At 30.0% G+C, this 21,874-nt stretch overlaps 1 protein-coding gene across 3 annotated transcripts in view; it reads left to right on the top strand.

Annotated features, from left to right (window-relative positions):
• MED14 (mediator complex subunit 14) overlaps positions 1–21,874 on the top strand; it is a 130,384-nt gene that overhangs the window by 94,798 nt on the left and 13,712 nt on the right. For 2 of the 3 annotated variants that reach the window (XM_075360179.1, XM_075360159.1), the window contains 6 exons: positions 1,023–1,266; positions 3,775–3,960; positions 11,248–11,459; positions 11,795–11,956; positions 17,711–17,845; positions 20,694–20,828. In XM_075360179.1, coding sequence (XP_075216294.1) covers positions 1,023–1,266; positions 3,775–3,960; positions 11,248–11,459; positions 11,795–11,956; positions 17,711–17,845; positions 20,694–20,828 — 1,074 coding nt within the window. The remainder of the gene's footprint in view (positions 1–1,022; positions 1,267–3,774; positions 3,961–11,247; positions 11,460–11,794; positions 11,957–17,710; positions 17,846–20,693; positions 20,829–21,874) is intronic. The other variant, XM_075360170.1, reaches the window with a different exon arrangement.

Below are 21,874 nucleotides of genomic sequence, written 5' to 3'. Positions count from 1 at the left end.
TCAAACTGTGCATGAATCTTGGCGAATGCCAAGATGGCTGGAGCATCCATCCCCTCTCCTTATCACCACTGTCCATATCCGTCCGGGTACTCATGTTTTTACATGTATCATGAAAACACAAGTCTGGTTTATACTTGACTGAACTTTGTATATAAAACTTTAGAAATTAACTTCTTCCAACGCTTAATGTATCGTGCCTTAAATCATGAATATCTTAATTCAATAACGTAAATAGTTAACAGAGTTTTATTTTTTCAATAATATTTTATGCAGAAGTATTTTTTGTTAAATACTAATAAAAGTAAATTACTTTTTTACAAGAATCTTTGTAACCAATCAGTATAATGATTGCTTGGCAGCATCCATCTTAATAATATACCATTTGCTTCTCTATCTCATAATTGGCTACTCCAATTTTTTGCCAGTAGTCTTTTGTAGCCAAGGCCTTCGTATAGATTATTGTCCAGGTATTATTCTGTCTAGAATATTAACTTTGAAATACGTGTCTTTACCATACATCTATATTTCTCCTTTTGAAGTAAAGTGATCGTGTCATAAACTATTCATTCTACTCAAATTACCCTCAGTATTCACCTTACTTCAAAATCTTTGAAGTAGGCTTGTGAAGTATGGTAACTTAAGAATAGATCAGACTTGAAAGTTTATAAACATTGTAGATAATAATCCTAATAAACCAAACATAATTATTATTACTTGTAACCATGATAATGAGGAATCATCAGAGCATAAGTATAATCATAATCATCAGCATATATTGTTGACCACAGATCTTGGTACTTTTCAGGAACTCATTGTTTTCACGGCTGGTTTAATTCAGCCATAAAAGTGCTCTATCTCTGATATTTCAGTCTGTGCAACTGATATGGTATTTTCTTTTAAACTTTACTTCCATTAAAATTAAGAATTTTTTCCTATTGAAGATTAGGTTATAATGTTTACTGCTATGAATTTTTTTTATATAATACACTTTATTTCATCCAGCCTAAATGTTTTTGTTTTAGCCTTCACAGCATCAGAGTTTTGGATCAAGTCCTGCGACATCATTTAACCTTGCCTCACCACCTTCTTTACCTCCAAACATAAACCCATCTCCATCTATGCTTCCACATCCCTCTCCTAGTTCTGGCTTGTTGGCAAACTCTCCTTCAAATCCATTGCATGTCCCAAGCCCTATGCCAACATCATCACCAGGACCTAGTGTGCCTTTAGGACATTCACCAGCCAGTTCTTTCATTGGACAGCAAGGTAATGCAGTTTTAATTCAAACTGGAAAATTATACATTTTAAAAGTGATTTGTTTTATGTTACATTCATGTAAATAATATTAATGATGTTATTATTTATATTGATCAATTTATAAACCACAATTTTTACCCAAAAAAAAAAAAAATGGCTTGAATGAAATCTTTTGCAAATAATAAAATCTATATTATTATATGTTCTCAGTAGATCTTGATACGTAGTATCAAGGATCAGCTTAGTGTTCAATTTAGTGGCTTTCATACTGATCAGCAGTTAATGCTAGCATTAGTAAACATAAAATATTGTAACATCTGTTATCAATAGTTTTCAAATGATTATCATCATAACACAGTAGTATCTCGTACTTTATTTGAAAGTGTTTGATCCTCATTGGTTATAAAATTGTTTATGAGATGATTTTATAGGTGTCTTTATGCCTTTCATTTCTAATTTTGTCTGAAGTTAGTCGTAACAGGATGTTTTACTTTAGTAACTGCCATCAAAAATTGCTTAATATCTGCTGAAATTTATCAAAATTGAACCAGATAAATAATACAGTAAGGCCAAAAGTAAGTATAATGTATAATTTTGATGGGATAATAGTAATAAAATAATGATTTTTAACATTTTAATAATGATCGTTTAGTGTTTGGTTAGACAACTTGGACAGCTCATCTAACCAGAAGAGGATCTTATCAAATAGGTTTGTCAAGAATTTGGTTATGCATGATTTCACAGGATTGTAACCACAATTCTAGGTTGTCATAAAGAATACCATGCAACAGTCTTGGGCAGTATAGCTTCAAATTCTGTTTATGAATTAAACAATGAAATGAACTTTTTTTAAAAAGGATAGTTCCCAAACATCACATCATGTGGACTTTTTTATTTATTTTAACAGTCAATGTAACCCTCATCATATTTTCTTCTCCCATACACATCCTAGGACATCCAGATTTTGCTTTCATTAACCACTGAACCTGTTGCATCAAACTTGTTACTGATGCAATTAATTGTCAGGCATGATGATGGAGAAATATTAAATTCTTCTATACATGCAGTTCTCTTGTTCCCATGCGCACCTGCTCAGAATTTTTAATTTTCTAATACTGTTTTCAAATCCACTTTCTTTGTTCTTTATTTAAGGGTGGATGTGGCAACATCCACCCTTTCCAATCTTGCACCATCAAATTTTTTTTATCCAAGAGTTAGTGTACATGACATCAAGTTCAGCAACATTGAGGAAGTCAAGATTGTGGTACAAGATGGCCCAGATGCTGAGATGAACAATTGTTTACTGCTGGAATAAGAAAGCTCACAGAAAGATGGGACAAGTGCTTAAATGTAGCCAGGAATTATGTTGAAAGCATTAGTTTTGTCATTGAATGAATAACTATTCATTTCTCTATAGTAATTTATTCTTTACTTATTGCATAGCCCTCTTACATATTGAATAAGTCATTTTGAAATTTCAATAATCTGCTCGAAATTGATACAAACCTGTATTGGGTATGTAGGTTGTATAAAAAAAACATCTTTTGACACCCGTCATTCCAGATTTTCATGAAACGTTGTAATTTTTATCCTTTCATAGAAATTAAAATCAGAGAAAAACTTTTCTCTCTAACACTTCCAATTGTCTTTTTATAATTGTTAAAGTTTGGTAGAACAACTTTTTTTTTCTGAGCTCTTAAATTAGTCTTTATGAAAGGGAAAAAATGTTTTAATTAATTTAGCAGTCTAGCAAAAGAAAAAAAATTGAATTTTCATCTGCAATTGTCAAAATAATATCTTCTGGAAAGTTTAATTTCTAAATATAAATTTATAATGCTAAGTGTTACTGTTTTTAAAATATGGTATTTTTCATTCAAGAAAAAAAAATTAAGAATTACATAAGTCATGCCATTTTGAACTATCAAAATACCAGATGACCAAAATGTTTTCTTGCCTTTAAAGACTCCTCATTCTCATCTAAGAGTACAAAAAAAAAAATAATAAAAAAACTTTAAAGTGATAATTTTACCACTTTGTTTTAACATATTGTAATATAGTTTATAAATTTGTTTACCAATTTCATTAAACAAGGAAGTTTCATTTTCCTTATTTTGAAAATAATTCATTTAATATATTCTTGTTAAAAAAAAATATATATATATATATATATTGTAATGTTTTAGGGATTCAGGAATCTTTTTCTGAAATCCTCATAATTGTTATTGTTGAAAACTTTTAATGTCTTTTTTCATGAATGCATTATTTACCTTTATGTGTAAAGTTAATAGGAGGATATAAAGACAAAACTTTTTACTTAAATTTAAGTATGAGAAATTCAATTTTTTTCTTGTAAATTAATAAATGATCACATCTAATGATACAAAAATTTCCATACTTTAGATAATTTACTTTAATTTCTAGCCAAAAAGTCTTACTAAACAATCTGAGTATGCTATGAACTTTTAGAAAATATTTACTTAGGAAAACATTGTAAAAAGGTATTATTCTGTTCATTAGGTCATACAGATGGTAGCCCATTTCCTTCGTCTCAGAGTATGACATCACCAGCAGCTTCTAATTGGCCAGGTTCACCTGGTATGCCTCGTCCATCTCCTGCTCGTCCAGGGCAGTCACCTGGCCATCCTCATCCTGCATTACACAGTCCTGATCATAAAGGCGGAGCCGGAACACCAGGACCAGGTGGTTAGTTAATTTTCTGTATTTTAGTGATTTACTTACAATTGTTTACTGGTTTTTCACAGTACAAAATTACTTACTCAGATTTCAGAAATCCAAAATCTGTGTTTTCTGTATGTAAAGTAGAATGTAAATATTATACTAATTATTTTATAACTGTTCTTTAATAGTCTGTCTGTCATCTATTAATATTCACATTAATTAAACCAAGAATGTAAAATACATAACAAAAATAATTATTTTATTAACTTAATCAATTGCTGATGTTTAAATTATTATAATAGAATTAAAAGCAGCTATCTGTCAGTATAAATTCAGCAGCAACATTATTTCAATAGCATATAATACAAAACAATTTATTTTCTCAAGTCTAATAATTATATGGCATGTGCTTACTTATTAATTAATTTCATATGTTTATAAAAGTTATTTTTTTTTTTTAATCAAATTGCAAATTAGTGAAACTGCTTAATAACGTGAAACTGTTTCTAGAGGAAATTTATTATTAATTTATTTTAATTATACTATAAAAAATATTTTGTTAACTATAATTATTTATAAATATATTTAAACTCTACTACCACCTAATACAAAGTATTGAGATAAGACATATCTTACCTTAATATTTCATGAAAGTACTTTTAATATGATTGTTAAAAAGATTAATTTCAGTAAAAAATTATATTTATATATACAAGGTGTGTTCAAAAAATACATAGATTGTTTGAATTGCGTGGGTCCAGTTGGTTCCCAGTCAAATCCGCTTGGCGTCACCATGTTCATAAGATCAGCTGTTTACGACACAGTTTTTTGATTTCAAATATCCTAATTGGTTGCTTAGCTGTGCGGTAGTTTGTGAAGTGTTTTTTCGTTTGGCGGATTTTGGAATGAGTGACTTGAACGAGTAAAGAGTTGCTGTGAAATTTTGTTAAACTCAGAAAATCTGAGAGTGAAACTTTTGATATGCTCAAGACGGCTTACAATGATGTTGCTGTGAAGCGTGCAACATGTTTTAAGTGACATGGATGGTTTTAAAGATGGTCATCAGTCGACTGAAGACGATGAGCATCCTGGACGTTCTTTCACATCAACTTACGACTCACATGTAGAAAAAATCAACACCCTGGTTCGGGCAAATCGACGTCTGACCATTAGAGAAGTTCATTGAAGTTCTCAAACGTCTGCGGGACGCTATCCGGGGAAAAAGACCAGAAATGTGGAAGAGTGGTGACTGGTGTTTTCATCACGACAACGCTCAGCCCTCAGAGCTCTTGAGTTTTTGGCCAGACACTCAATCACTGTTCTTCCTCACCCACCCTACTCACCTGACCACACTCCTTGTGACTTCTTGTTCCCGAAACTCAAAAAATCTTTGAAAGGAAGAAGATTTGAGACGATTCCCGAGATTGAGGCAAATGCAATGAAGGAACTGAAGAACATCACAAAAGAAGCATTCCAGGACTGTTTTCAAAAGTGGAAACACAGTTGATATAAATGTGTGCGTCGGGGAGGAGAGTACTTTGAAGGGTACCCAGACAAGTAACTTCTAAATAAAGTACATTTTGTTTTATGACTTAGTGTATGTACTTTTTTAACAGACCTTGCAAATTTTTTTTATCCATAACCTACTATCTTACTACAGAAGTTGTTTTTAAAGAAAGTTTACATTACTTTAATAATTCACACAGTGGTATTAAACATAGCATACCTCCTAGGTTCACAACCTTAGTTGAAATCTTTTCAGATTTATCTGGCCAAATTTAAATCATTAATAACCTGGAAATGGCTTTTAATAAAAGTAATCTCCATGAAGGTAACGTTGGTCATTCGGATTCCATGGATCATTTGAAGTAACCAGGAGGTTCAGTTCAGACCTCCATAGGGAAAATTTAGAATACAAGAACAAAAGAAAATATTTAGTACGTGCAATGTAGATTCACTTATTCGAATTGGAAAATTAAAACAATTAATATCAGAATTAAAAACACTAAATATATCAATACTAGTTCTCAAGGAACAAGATTCCTAAATTAAAAAGGACTGAAGTGAAATGGATTCAGAATTATTAAAGGAAAATAATGGAAAAAGAGTAATGAATACAATGGCACATTTAGGAACAGCATTTTTAGTAAACACTAAATCTCTAAACTCAGTTAAAGACTTTAAAAAGTATGTTTGTTTTTTTTTAATGTGAATTGAATAGTAAAATTAGAAAAGAAACAAACAAAATTGTCAGAAATGAAAAGAGGAAATTTTTAAAGTAACAAATACTGGAATTAGAAATAAATTTAAAAAGAAATAATATAAGACTTAAAATAATAATAAAAGTTATTTAAACAAGAACCCTGAAGTATATACTTTTTAAGACGTAAAATGGGATATTGGTTTTAAACATGAAGAAAATTGTGAAATTCTAGCAAATTTCAAACTTTTAAAATGTATTATACTTTTTTAACTTGTTTTAAAACTAGTAAAATTCTAGAGATATATCAGCAAACCATTATAAAGCAAAACAGGATTAAGACAGGAACATGGTTTGTCGCCCATTCTTTTCAATATGTATTGGGATAAAATTATGACAACATTCTGGAAGAAAAATAACAAAGGAAGAAGATTGGACACCAAAAAGAGATGATGGAGGTTAAATGTTTAGCATTTGCTAATGATTTAGTTTTTATTAATGGGATCAGAAGAAAATGCAGTTACCCAAATTAAAGATCTTAAAATTATAGCTGAAAAAGTTGGTTTACAAATTTCTTTTACTAAAACTAAAATCATATCAAGCATTAGAAACTTCAATAAAAAATAAACCATAACAAAACTGGAAATGTTAGAACATCTAAAAATTTTAAATATTTAAGGGAAATAATCAGCTATTTTGGAACAGACAAAAGTTGTTTAGAAGATAAACTGGCAAAACAGAAAATTTAGCCTTTTTAACTAAAAAAATTTGACTATCAGTGCCAAAATTAAACCATTATACAGAAATTAAACCTGTCATTCTTTATGGTATGGAAATAATTTACTTTACCAATCTAAAAAAAAATATATATTAAAAGTAGAAAGGAGAATCCTCAGAAAAATATACAGATCTAAAAAAGACCAAAGTATTTATAAATTAAGACAAACAAAAGAATTAATATCATTAAATATAACATTAGAAAAAAAATTGTAGGAAAAGAAGGTTAAGATTTCTTGGACTTATGATGAGGATGAATGAATTTGAATTTAGACCATTGGTTCTAAACTTTTTTCCGCACCACCCACATTGAGAATCAAAACTTTTCTAGTGCTCCCAAAATTTTTAATCATACTATCTGTTAAAAATAATAATTGCAATTGCTGTTTTGAAGATGTGCTCTTAAAAACAGCAGTTGCAATTAATTATTGTTTTTAAACGTGGCATATCCTATTTGAGTTACATTTTAAATGAGAGCAATTAAAATGCATATTTAATCATATTTGGAAGTATTTTTATTAAAATTGCTTTCAAAAAAATTACAATTGTATCTATATAGTTACATAACAGCAATTTTGTGATAGCATATTCAATATAACAATTCAATAATTAAAACGAAGGTTTCAGTTGAAAAATTACACTTGCATTGATGTAAACGATGAATCTGATGTGCTTTAACGAGTTTGTATATCAGGCTTAAATTTACTTAAAATCAGCTGTAAGTCGCCATGTTCAGTAACATGCAGTCGATTTCTCTTTCTGGTTAACATTAAATTCACATGAACAAATATGATGATGGGAATGCTATTAGAAGTCATTGAACAATCAACCATTATCCAGGGTACATTGCAGAATTGGCTTTTGCAGCCAAAATTCTTGAATTTTATTTTTATTTTTTCATTTGTTATCAGTTCTATAAGTTGTTCTTCTAATCAGAATGATCCTACTGTGTTGGCATTTGCAAAAGGAACCAACACTAGTGGTATTTCCATATTTAAAATGTTCTGGAACCGTTCTTTGAAATTACTGTGGAGGTTCTTTCAAATGTTGGCAGTAAACAAACAAGTTATTGTTGAAGGATAACTGCTGATAAATTAGGGAAGTTATTAAATTCACTTTTGCCAATATTTCTCTTCTTAATAGCAGTTTGGCTACCAATGCAGCAATGACATTTTTTGTTTTAATCAAGTTCAAGTCATCACCTTGAAGCTGGAGATTAACATCATTAAACAATTTATATAGATCTGTCAAATACGTAATATCATTCTTTAATGAAATGATGTTGTCGTGCAGCTCTATGTCTTTGTTTTCCACAAACTCTATCACAGAATTAAACAGATTGTAAAATCGAGTCAGACAAGTACCTTTTGATAGCCAGCGCACTTCTGTGTGAAGCAGCAAGGGTTGAAATTTTCATAATTGGCAATACAAAGCTGACTAAATCTTCTGTTATTTAGTGAGTTGCTTCTGTTTTTATTAACTGCTCTCATGGCATATTGCAGTGATGTATGCAGGCATTCACTCAGGTTTCTTGCAACTAAATGTTGCCAATGAATGAAACAATGTACAGCAAGCACGTCTGGAACTTTATTTTTTAAGTACGCGATGAAGCCTTCATCCTGTCGTAGCTGGAGCGCCATCTGTAGCAATTGGCATAATATTCTTCAAAAGAATTTCCTTTTCGTCAAAACGTTTCTAGTTATTACATATGGTTTCTCCCTTTGCATCCTTCTCTAAATTTCTAGCAAATAATGTTCTTGACATATTTTCTCATCTTTGTTAAAACTCACATATGACAACAACAATGCTTCAGTAGTTGGTAAAGTGGACTCATTCAACAGAATTGAAAATTGACAAATCTTCAGATGATTGCATAATGATTCTTCGATGATTTCAGCAATTTCATCAATTCATCTTTGCACAGAACTATTGCTCAGAAAAAGTTTTCGGATAATATCTGTTGCTGGTTTATGGAGGACAGTGGTTATTCTGTTATTGCCAGTAAAATTAAATCTTCCCCAATAGTATGTAGTGTGTGGCTTGCCTGTTTAGGCAATTAAAAATGAAATATTGTATGAAACTCTAAGTCCGTCATCATTTTACCTGGAAGCCGCTTAAAAAGATTTTGATATAGTTGGCTGAGCTACATATTTCTTTTCCAGGTCTTGAAATTAGACCACATCTTTGTCTTTCTTATCTGAGTGCATTTTATTAAAATGATCTTTTTGCTTGAAAAGTTTCATATGAAAAAGTATTTTACAAATACGACACATTGGTGATTACGAATTTGTGGGATTTTTTATATATTCCACACTGTACTGCTGTTTATATAGGTTTGAAATGCAACACGCGCAACAAAGGAATAAACATGTAATTACTTGTTTACCGCATGTGACAGAATTTGCACTGAGCAAGTTAGAACAAGCACCAATAATCCTGTCAATTCATGCAAGATTGGACCGATACCGATCATGTTGTTAACTCATACAGACCTAAAATCATATAAAATTTACTTAAGTCATTGATGACTTAAACATTTTAATACATGCTTGAGAAATGCTACATGATTCATAAACTAAATGACATTTTAAACAGGTTGATGTAAGCTGTAATTTGGTATAAAAACATATAATATCTGATAATTGGTTTGTTTATAATTTGTATCAAAAATTAAAAATTTTTTTTTCTACTTCAATTTTATTTTTTTTGTATATGTATTCGTGTCACTTTTTCTTAATTTCTTTGTTGATAATTGAATTATAATGTTTCGTGTACAATAAGTACTCGTTTGTTTTGTCATATTTATTATAAATCATCAAAATGACACATTTGGTAACTGCTACACAGAACACAGAAAGGTTCAAACTTGCATTAGTAAAGTGGCTGTGTAGCAAATTATAAATAAGTTTAATTTTTTTATTTCATACTACTGCTACATTATACACTGGTACAAAAAATTAAAAGGGATACGTATATATTATATTAAAAAAATTATGAATAAAGAATGATTGTATTCAAATTGTTTTAACTTTGCAACCAAGAGAATTAGAGACAAATAAAAAAAAAAATTAACGCTTGAATATTCTACTTTTTTACAGTGCCCTTCAGATTTAAAAAATCATCAAATTAAAAAAAAAAAATTGAGAAGAAAAGTTTTTAAAACTTGAATTTTTTCTTCGTGTTGGATTGAGCACAAGGGGAAAAGAAATTTTTTCAGTAAACTGCATTAAAATTGTTTGAAGCTGACGACTTTAATTATATTTTTTTTGCATGTCTACAATTTTTCTGAACCGAAATATTCACTTTAAAGAGAAAAGGCCTCTGTTAATTTATCATACTCAAATCGCATGATAAATCTTTAAATTTAGAATAAACAAAATTATTATGCTTGGTTAAGAAAAAGTATTTAAATTCAATTTTTTTCACTGAGGGAATCTCTGGCCTCAATTGAAAATGTAAAATAAAAAAAAAACCATAAATCTTAATAATGATCATAATGTAAATTTATAACACATTTTCCTTGAATGTACTTTGATTCACTAAATGTTAGTTATCAAAATCACTGTATATGTTTAAATGGATTGGATTGCCTCTTTTTTTTTTTATTCCAACGTAACAATGAATATTGCACCATAGTTTCTAATAATGAATATGTTTAATTTCATCATAGACATAAAAGTAAATATATATTAAAATTTTACAATGTATAACAAAATATCTTTTCATCTTTTGAAAGATATATTCATATTACCTCATAAGAGATTTTACTACAATATATTGTGCAGCATGTTAATGAGAAATTATATCACTGACATAATAACACGTTCTGGAAAAAAAATTCTTGGTGATTAATTAGCCGCCATGTCTGCTAGACTTACCCAAATTAATTAAGTCAAATGTCCATATAATAGGTTAATAGGTATAGACATAATCAGAAATTGTAATACTACACAACCTTCATTTTTGAGAAATTAGGAGTTTGTCAGCTCAGATTCTAGAGCAAGAATTTTGATTATTTTGTTAACCATATTTTAATTTTATAAAAATAACACTCTTCTTAGTAACTGTGATATTCAGATACTTTTTTATGTTGAAGTTTATAAAATTATGTGTATGTCTGTTATTACATTTGTATGATTACCTCTCTTTCTCACTCCCTCTCTTACTCGCATACACACATGTGCATTGTGTGTGTGTGCATTTTTTCATGTTTGAGGAAAGTAAATTGTGTAATCATATTAGTAATAATGGAATTATTTTATAGATTATGATTTCAGAATTGATATTTAAAACAGTTTAAGATGCTCTGATAATTCTATGTTTCTGGATTGCAGGTATTGGACAGATGTCATCGAGAGTATTACCACAAAGATCTTGGGCTGGAGCAGTACCAACTCTTCTTACACATGAAGCTCTTGACATTCTTTGTACACCTTCACCACATCCTCAAGGACTACCAGGACCAGAACTTTGTCCTTTAGAAAGATTCCTCGGATGTGTTTATATGAGAAGACAATTACAAAGATTTATACAAAATGAAGATTGTGTAAGATAATATTTTTTTTTTTGTTGGTTCATGTTAAGTCTTGTTTAGTTTAGAATTCTCCTTCAAGTACCAGTTTTCTTAAATCGTAATAGAATAATTTTATTTTTGTTGTAATATATCATTTCTGTCTTGTATAAATAATTTACTTTATACTAAATAAAATTCTTGTAGTGTTAATCATTAAAGTTGTAAATGCGAGTAGGTGTTCTTTTAATTGCAGTAATTAAAGATAGTTTTAATTGTTATTTAAACTTAACAAAAGTTAAATGTTGTAATAATGTTGATATATCTCCATTTTGTTTTTCATTTTTTTTTTTTTTGTATTCATTTTTCAGTTACAAGGTATTACAACAGCCACAGAACCTGGAGTGGTACATTTCAAAGTGGAAACTTTGCATTGTCGTGTATGCCTAAATCCTCTTAATCTACAATCCTTACATATCAAAGTAACGTGCCTACCTGAACTTAAGGACCAATGGACTTTAGAAGAATTACAAGTAGGTTTTCATAAGGTTTTTATTTGGTTCCTAAAATAAATAGTTTGAAATCCTAACATTTTAAAATTAATTTTGAATTTTTAGATTAAGATTGCAATGTTAAGGGGTTTAAGAGTATAATCCTGAATTTATAAAAATCTAACCTATGACATACTTTTTCAGAATCTACATTGTGTGGGTTTTTCAGTCTTATGTGTAAAAATTGTTCACAGCAGCTTAACCTCAGATCATTCTTACTTTTTTGTAGTGAAATTGTGATAAAAATCTGACAACAAAGTTGTTATACTTTCCTGACGCTGGTTATTTATTCTTATGTAATGAAAAAATAATGATATATGAAACAAAAACAAAACAATTCATACTAGAAAGTAAAAAAAAATTTTTCAAGAAAATTACATTTAAAAAGATGACTTTCATGAAAATTACTTTAAAGAAAATATAGACATTTTATAATTAAAATCCAGAAACTTGGATTTTTTTTCATAAATTGAAAAAATAAATTATTTTTATCTTATTAAAGGGTTAGCAAATTAGTTATCATAAATTACCAGCATAAAAACATAAGAAGTTTACAAATACACTCAACCATGCATAAGTGAGTTCAGCATGGATTGTACAAATCCAGTGCTTTTTTGTCTCCTGTTTACACAACGTGTTAACACGTGGTTGTATTTTTTGGTTTTATCAAATGTTTTACATTCCAAGACATATATAAATGTTGATAAGTAATGTACATGAGTTAAAAACAAAAAAATTAGTTCAGTGCAGAGGGTTAATACACTGATGAAAAGTAACATTGAATGTGTTAAGTCAGTGGTTCCCAAACTTTTCAGAGTCGCAGCATCCTTTTTCAATTAAAACTTTTTCATGGCACCCTACCCTAAGTAAAAGTATGACTACTCATAAGAGATACAAATAAATAAAACTTATATATCTTCATTATTTTTTTTTTACTTTATTAACGTTAAATTAATAATTATAAATGTCTTGGTTCAATTAATTATAAAGCTTTTACAATAATCACAGAGAACGGTTCTCTGTGCCCTGTGAAGAGACTGCGGCTCCCCGGGGTGCTGTGGCGCACAGTTTGGGAATTACTGTTAAGTTATAAAATTTCTTTGTAAAGTATTTATTTTACCACTTTCTTTTCAGTTGTATAAGTATTTAAATTGGCATGTAAATTTATACTTTTTTTTAAATTTTTTGCCAAACAAAAAAATATTTATATGTAATTTGATTCTGCATTATAACCTAGATAATTACTTGTAAATAATACTGTAAATATTACTTATTTTTAAATAATAATAGTGATACCAGTTATTTGTAAGTAAACCAGACGGTTAGTGTATGTAAATTTTAGAAGGTAAATTTGCACTAGTTATATTGAATTCCTCTTCAACAGTCAAAATCAATCAGTTCGATAGCTACTTTTTATTGATTCAGCTTCCTTCCTCAAGATTTTTCTCTTGTATTAATAGATATATGAAATTACCTATGACATATTTATTTTTATTGTATTGTCGCCTGACTTGCATTGCTTTGAAAATTTAACCATTTTTTGATGTCAGGAAATGAGTATAATTAAGGTTGAAAAATTTGAGTGTATGGTTGAAGAACCATTGCATGTAAAAAGTTAGCTAAGGTTTCTTTTTTGTGGTTGGAGGGTGAATTATGATGAAATTTTGCTATAATACGAGGCACTGTTCAAAAGTAAGGGTTGATGAATTATAAATAGCGATTGGCAACAGTGATTGGTTCACACATTAGCTTTAAGTGGTCTTTGGGCATGTAACCACCACATTGCTGTCAGTTCATTGTTGGTTGCCTGTGCAAGACAGTGTGTTAAAATGAGTGCGGTAATAACAAATCCTGCCTGTTGTGAAGTTTGGTCAATGATTAGGTTTTTAAACGCATGAGGATATAATGCTGCTGAAATTTACCAACTGCCTGAAACATATGAACCTACCACATTGAGTGAATGAAAAGTAAGGCAATGGTGCTGTGAGTTTAAGGAAGGCCATTCAATTGTTGAAATGGCCTAGTGTCTGGACTGGCAATCTTGTTAAATTTGTAAATGTAAAAGTGGGAGAAAATTATAGTTTTACAATTAGCAATATTTCTGTAAAATTTCTAGAAGTTTCAAAACCAATATTGTACAGAATTGTGACTGACACTCTAGGCATCGTAAACTGCATGCACTCTGAATGCCAAAAATGTTGATAAGTGCTCACAAAGTTCACAGAATGATGTCTGCATGTGCTTTTCTCAACTGCTTTAATGATGTGGAAGATGAATTTTTTCCCACATTGTTTCTGGTGAAGAAATGTGAATTTCATACATCAATGCTAAGATGAAATAACGATCCATGTAGTGGCATCATTGTGGTTCACCTAAACTGAAAAAATTAAGACAAGCACAGTCTCAGAGGAAAATCATGGCAACTGTATTCTGGGGGACCAAAAGAGGGGAGTGTACTTTTGATTGATTTCATGGAACCTGGAACATCCATCAAATCACAAGTGTACTGTGAAACTTTCTAAACTGCATTGAGCCATTCAAAACCAATGATAAAGAATGCTGAAGCTAGGAATTATTCTTCAGAATAATCCACATCCACATTATGGTTGCATGCAAAACAGAAACTATCCAAAAATTCATATGAGAGATTTTTTATCATTCCCCTTCCAGTCATGATGTCACACCCAGTGACTACCAGCTCTTCTTTTACCACAAAAACTGGCTTGTTTCTCAATAATTCCATGAAAGTGAAGAGTTGAAAATCTATTTTTAAAAGTGGCTACAATCCCAGGTGGCAGAATTCTACGCAATGAGTTTGAAGAATTGTTCTGAACAAAATGGTGAATATGTAGAAAAATAAACTAAATGTGTATTTGAAACCATTAAAAAATTTTTCATTTTTTTTCAACTTTTTACATTTAGTTAACGATCGGCCCATACTTTTAAACCATGCCTTATGTTATTACTAAAAGAATACTTTTATATTAAAAGTTAACCCAGAAAAGTTGTGAAAAATCTAAAAAATGAATAGTTTTAAACTTTGATCGGCTCCCCCACCCACAGTAGGTTAAAAAGTATCTAATAAATAAAAAGATAAATTTTTTTGATTTTTGAGAAAGAGGGTGAATTTTGGGCAATTTTTTTTTTAAATGCTAAGATAAACATGCAGGTATGTATTGAGCGTAATGTAAAGTGGGGTTATATTTACAAAATTTTGACCCCCAAAAACTCTTCCCACCCCTGGATATGTTGACCCTAAAATTTTATTCACATATTGTCCCATATACCCGAGGCTGTACAAACTTTCATCAAAATTGGTTTATCCACTCATAAGTTATTAAACTTCAAACACCCCAATGTACATACTTAAGTACATATGTACGAACATTACCCCCACTTTTTTTGGGGGTCAGGATTATGAAATGTTGAAAAATGCAAAAAACCTAAACCCCATTTTTTGATTGATTACCATACTTTCCTCCTTGCAGCATAGTTCTAGAGCTTGATGCCAGAAAAGTAAAAACACAAATTTTGTTCCATTTGTTCTTTTGTGTAAAAATTTGGATTTTTAAAAAATCTATATGAAACTTTTTTTTATATACATCAGCCCATGTGTTTAAATTTTGTTGTATCTTAAGTTTACAATATTTTGTAATGCCTTTCCAGATAGTTTTTTTTTTTTTTTTTTTTTTACTTGACTGCCATGGTAATGAATATATATTTTTATGGGATTATAACTGCAGAATCGCTCTACCAATTTTCATGAGATAGATATTAAATGACAATATGTATTAAAAAAGACAATATAGAAGTGGATTCAATCATGCGTATTTTCATGTTTACAAAAAGAACTGAAATAAGCCAGATAAACTCATGCATCACAGTAATCCTTATGATCAAAGATTTTGCATATAGCATCCAAAGTTAAAAACACCCAACTTTTTTTTATAAAATACTTCTCAAAATAAAACTACCTGCTGAGTTGAAGTAGTTAACATGTTTCACAGTAGGAAGGGGTACAATAATCTGTTGCATGCATGTATCTGCTCATTTCTTTTGATTGTGGCATACATAGAGCATCTAAGGTTCTATAGGCATCAAAGAAACTTTTTTATAGGGATATGATGCTCACTATACAGAAAGTCTATGTAGTGAAAGTAGTGGAGGTTTTACTTGTAGGAGTGAATGTGACCTACATTTAATATGTATCCATGCTGATTAGCAACCATTTGTTTTAGAAAAGAAGACAACAGGAACTCACTTTCCCTCTTGCCATGCTTGAAATCCATTATATTAGTGAAGATGACCATGTTATTTTTAGAAGTAACTTTGACTCTTATCAAGTTGCTTACCACCATTATGGTTTTAATACTTAACATACATGCAGAACAAAACAAGGAATGATTACACACAAATTACATTTACCCGTAACATTACTTAAGGAATTTACAAATTATAATGTTAATTCTTTACTAACTTCCATATTAAACGAACAGGAAACATTTTCAGACATTGTTAATAAACACAAATCATATTAATTGGACATATGTCTAGGAAAAGATCATTATCACAGCAGGCTACATTCAGTACTATGGGCTGAACATTCAGTGCCTTGTGTACTCTGTGTTTTAAATTAAATTCATTGTTGTGCAGTGGTGACTCGTAGCTAAAATTAGTGGGGGTGCTGTTCCAGGAAATTTTTCTCTGGGCCTTTTCAAGGCCATGGTTAAAGTTTTCTGTAAAATAAAAGACCAAAAAGAAAAAATGAATCAAATAGAATAGCTATAAGCAGATAATAATCTAATATTACACTTTATTATATTCAAGAATATGACAGCTTTTAATCACATTGTGTATAAAAACCATTCAGTTTAACCAAATAAATAATAAAATATCCACTTAAAAACACTGTAGTCCAGTGGTGCATAATTTAAATTTCTATGTATACGGAAACTAATATGTAATTAGTGTTTACTAATTACCTTCCCTTTCACCCTTCTAGCGTGTTTTTGGACAGATTTGTTAATCAAAGAGCCCTTGCTTTTTGCCATCTTCTGATCACTAATGAAAAAACAACTAAACCACTTTCATATTCTTTCTATCGACTAGAAAAGGGAACGAACAAAGAATGTCCCGTACACACGCGGAGTAAAAAACAAACTACCTTCCACCAGCATGCCAGGTCGACAGTGCTTTCCCTCACAGTCTTGCGTGCAGCTTCCTGTGTGCGCATGAGCAGAACAGCCAAATATCATTCTGCTGGAACTGTGAAGCACACAGTTCCATAAAAAAATTTTGTATCTTTTTCATTAACTGGGGGATGGCTACTGACATTAAGCTTAAGTACAAGCTTAACATTAGGCTTATATTGTACAAGTATAAAGAAAGAATTAAAGAAAAAAGGACTTGTTATATTAAATGTTATCGATAATATCGAGTGGAAATAGGAGGTGCTGCAGTTCCACAGTGTCTATATGTGAGCCACCATTGCTGTTGTGTACACCATTGATAACACTAAACACTGTTAAAAACTAATTTTGTATAAAGAATTAATTAGAAATGTATGACAAAGTAATTCAGTTATTATGAATGATAATCTCTTACTGAAATATCTCATTTCGTCATTGTAACTCCTACATCTTATTTTTCTGAAGAGTTTATAATTCTATTTTTTTTTTTTTTTTCATCTGAGATTTGTGTAAATTATGATGGTAATTTTTTTTTGTTTTGTTACAGATTATAGAAAAATTTTTTGATACTAGAGCGGCATCACCACCTTACAAACCAAATGCATTATCTGGGTTTGGGAGAATGCTTAATGTTCCATACAACGTTCTTAAAGACTTTGTGCAGATTATGAAATTAGAATTGGTAAGTAAATAACTATTATAATGAATAAAAAGTGTAAGTAATAATTAAAGGTGTTTATTAATTTGGTTTAATTATAAAACAGTGAAATAATTTATTTGATTATTTAAAAATTGTATATTTAAAAATGTGTAATACTTCTTCTAAAATAAAAAATAAATGAATACTTACCATCATTAAGTAAAACTAATTTATTTTCACAATACTTGTTCTAGTTATTACAATTGATCTGCTAGAAAATGGTGGAAAGAAAGAAACATATTTTTTATTTTCTATTATCAATACAAACTTTGTATTTATACTTAGTCAGTCTTCTCATTATGGAAAAGTTCTATTTTGTAAGTTATTCATGTTGTGTGACGAGCAAACTGAATTGTTTTAGTCAATGACTTAAAAATTATTAATTGTCATATATTCAAGCTTTACTTCTCTCTCTTCCTGTGATATAGGTTATATATAGGTAATCATAAATTACCTATATATAACTTGTATCTTATAAAATAAATATAACAATTAGACAGATGGCTTCTAAATCAGAGACCCTCAGTACTTCTGCAAACCATGATACTCTGTATAGAGAATTTAATTACATGATTTGACTAATAATAAATGAAAAATTGTACACTTTAAAAATGCTGCGGCAAACAAACAAAATAATTGTATAATGAATTTCTTGTTGAGAGTCATCCATACTGTGTTGTGTTAAGACTTCTAATGTACAAGGTGTGGCTATTAAATAACAAGACTAATGCTGCTACAGAAGAACTGCACATGTGCCAAATTCATACAACCGACAGTTGTGTGGCGTGAAGCCTTCTTTTTCAATTGTTGCCACTCCAGTTTCTGTAGACATATTAGTCTGGTTGTGGCCTCGTTTGGATAAGATCTGTTTTTTTGTTTTGCCAAAAAAAAATGGTAAATGTTTTATTAGAGCAAAGAATTGTCGTGAAATTTCATATGAAACTTAGAAAAACTGCTACTGAAACTTATCTTTTATTAAAAAAAAAGTATATGGCAAAAAATGTTTATCACGAGTGTGGGTTTTTGAGTGGTTTAAGCATTTCCAAGATGGCCGAGAAGACATTGAAGATGATGTTTGCCTAGGTTGCCTTTCCATGTCAAAATCGAATAAAAAAATTTGTAATCTGATCTGATCTGACTGTCGGTTAACTATTCATGCGATTGTTGAAACTAGAAATTGACATAAAATGTGTAAGGCAAATTTTACATAACAATTTTAACATGCAAAAATGGTTTTTCACTTACGATCCAGAAACTAAGCGTCAATCCATGTATTGGAAGGTTCCAACTTCACTGAGAGCTAAAAAAGTTGGAATGAGCAAATCAAAATTCAAAGTGATGGTGATTGTTTTTTTGATATTCAAGGGATTGTGTACCTTCACTGGGTTCTTGAAGGTCAAAATATTAATCAACATTACTACCTTGGGGTCCTTGCTGAGCTCCATGAAAAAATAAGAAAAAAATAACTCGAATTGTGGAAGAACAAGTCATGGGTTCTTCATCAGGACAACATACAGCTCACACTGCATTGTCTGTCAAGACAGACATTTCTAGCCAATTATAACATCCCAGTGGTAGACCATCACCTTATTAGCCTGACACCACGTCACTTTTATCTGCTTTAAAAGGAACAAGATTTCAGACCATTGAAGCTGTGAAAGAAAAAGCAAAAGAAAAGAAAGGCACATGTCATGAAAGGCTCACAGAAGAAGACTTCTAGCATTGTTTCGAACAATGGTAAATTCTTGTGGAGCGTTGTAAGGATAGAAGTGGGGTTTATATTGAAGGGAATAATAATAATTAAATATGTATAAATTTAAAATAAAATATTTAATAGCCACAACTTGTACATTTTCTTTTAGTGGCCAGAAGTGATCCTAAAAATTGGAATTTTCATCTGCTCAACATTAAACGAACATTGATTTTAGAAATACCTTGTATTTTAAATGTGATTTACTTAGTTTTATGTACACAGAAAATGTTTGATAAAACCTATAAGCACCAATCCAATAGTTAAATCTCACTCTCTCTTCTCCCACTCACTCTAACTCTTTCTTTTTGTAGCCATATCTTTTTTTGTTATAATCAGTTAGTTTTTCAAATGTATATTTCATATTTAACCTTAACGGCTTTTTTATTGTGTGGTAATTCCTTTAAATTTAAAAGAAATTACATTTTTTAAATGTTTAATACATCTTATTTATTCTAACAAACACTGTGTGTACATAGATCCAGTTTGTGCTAGAAAAAGTTTTCATGTTAATCAGTTGTATTATTCTTTAAATATGCACAAGTCTTGTTTGGGTTTCAACAGTTGTACTTTTTATATAAAAACCTTAACAGAAATCCATTTATGGTTTTGTAACACAATATCTAAAATCATTGTTCTGGTGCTAGCATCATCAGTTTAAACAAGGTTTTTTTAGAATGTAGAAAAATAATATTTGGTTGTGATTGATCGATATTGTAAAAATTCTGTAGGATGCTAAGGCAGGATAGATATATTGATCAATATAAAGGAACATTGATTGTTATATCTCAGATATAGTATCAAGATGCTAATAGCATTTCATTATAACTGATTTACTAATATAGTTTTAGTCGGATGATCCTGCTTGCAGGAAAGGCAAGAACTTAGTCACTATGGTATCACAAACAGAAACAAATTATTCAGAACATTATTATAATTAGAGATCAGTTGAATTTGTAAAATAAAAATTGTTGAATGTTTTAAAATTGAATTTTCATGTAATATCCTTTCAGAATGTAAGTGGTAAATATTTTCGGGTCATTAAATTTGAATCTAATTTCATTGTAATTTTTTTTTCAGGTACCCAGTTTAATACAGCAACAACAACTTAAATGGGCTGTTCAATGGTGTTTAAGAATACCTCCATCAGCAACTCCTATAGTACCGACAGGAATGGCTGCTGTTCTTGTTTGTCGCAGCAAAATTCTTTTCTTTGTAAGTAATTGAAAGATGTTTTCAACTTAAAGTAATGGGTCATTCATTTTTAATTAATCTTGTGTCTTTAAAGTGCTTGAAGGAGTCCAAGTTAGAAAGGCAAGTTTATGAATCAGCCAATTAGTTATAAAGGGGGAAGATTATTAATTTCATTAATGATCAACCTGTGGTTTTGCTAAAAGGTAATAAGAAACAGTTATTGCAAAAATGTATTGAACTTGTAATTAAGAAGTGTATATTAAATTAAAAAAATTATGCAAGTATATGTGATAATTTTTACCCCTTGCTTGAATTTTATAATGCTGATATGTTTCGTCAAAAACGTAAACATAAACAAGCACTTTGATGCCTGAAACTGTTTTAATATTATATAAAACTATACATACTGAAACTAAAATGTTAAGTAGTAAAAGAAATTTTTTTTAATATGAATTGCATCTTAACATAAATAATGTGTCTTCACCCATTTCAAATAATCCAGAATTGTGTTTTTAAGTTGCACAGTTGTACAGTTTTGCTCATAAGATAGTGTAACATTTCCTGTATGATGTAACCTCTTGAATTTTACAGTTATCTACCACTCTAAAAGTAATGCCTGTAATTTTTATATTTCTGGCCTTTGATCTGAATATAATCTCGAACGTGCTTTGATATTTCAGTAAATCTGCTCACAAAATTAAGTATTAACTAAGCTCAAATTGCAATAACTAAAGATAACATTTTTATTTAAGGCATATATATATATATTTTTATTCTAGTACCATCAGGGCTTGATTCGCTCACCCTTCCTGTCTAGCCAAGAGGCTCTGCCCACTGTGTTTATTCAACTCAAGCTTATGGGAATAATAATAATAACAAAAATTTTTTTTTATAAAAGCTGTCAGTGTATAATAATTTCTTCAAAGCAACAGTTTGGCCAGTAAAAGACTCAAAACTTTGAATGATCTGAAGAATGAAGGTTTCAAAATAGTCTGCTTCCATCTTAAAAATAGTAGTAGTTGCTGGTTACTTTTTACTTTCTTTTTCATTCTTATTTTTGAGCTGGT

Source organism: Lycorma delicatula, chromosome 1 (assembly GCF_047948215.1).
Source record: "Lycorma delicatula isolate Av1 chromosome 1, ASM4794821v1, whole genome shotgun sequence".
NCBI lineage: Eukaryota > Metazoa > Arthropoda > Insecta > Hemiptera > Fulgoridae > Lycorma > Lycorma delicatula.
The sequence above is the reverse complement of the archived record's forward strand: the minus strand, read 5'-3'. Positions and strand labels throughout refer to the sequence as shown.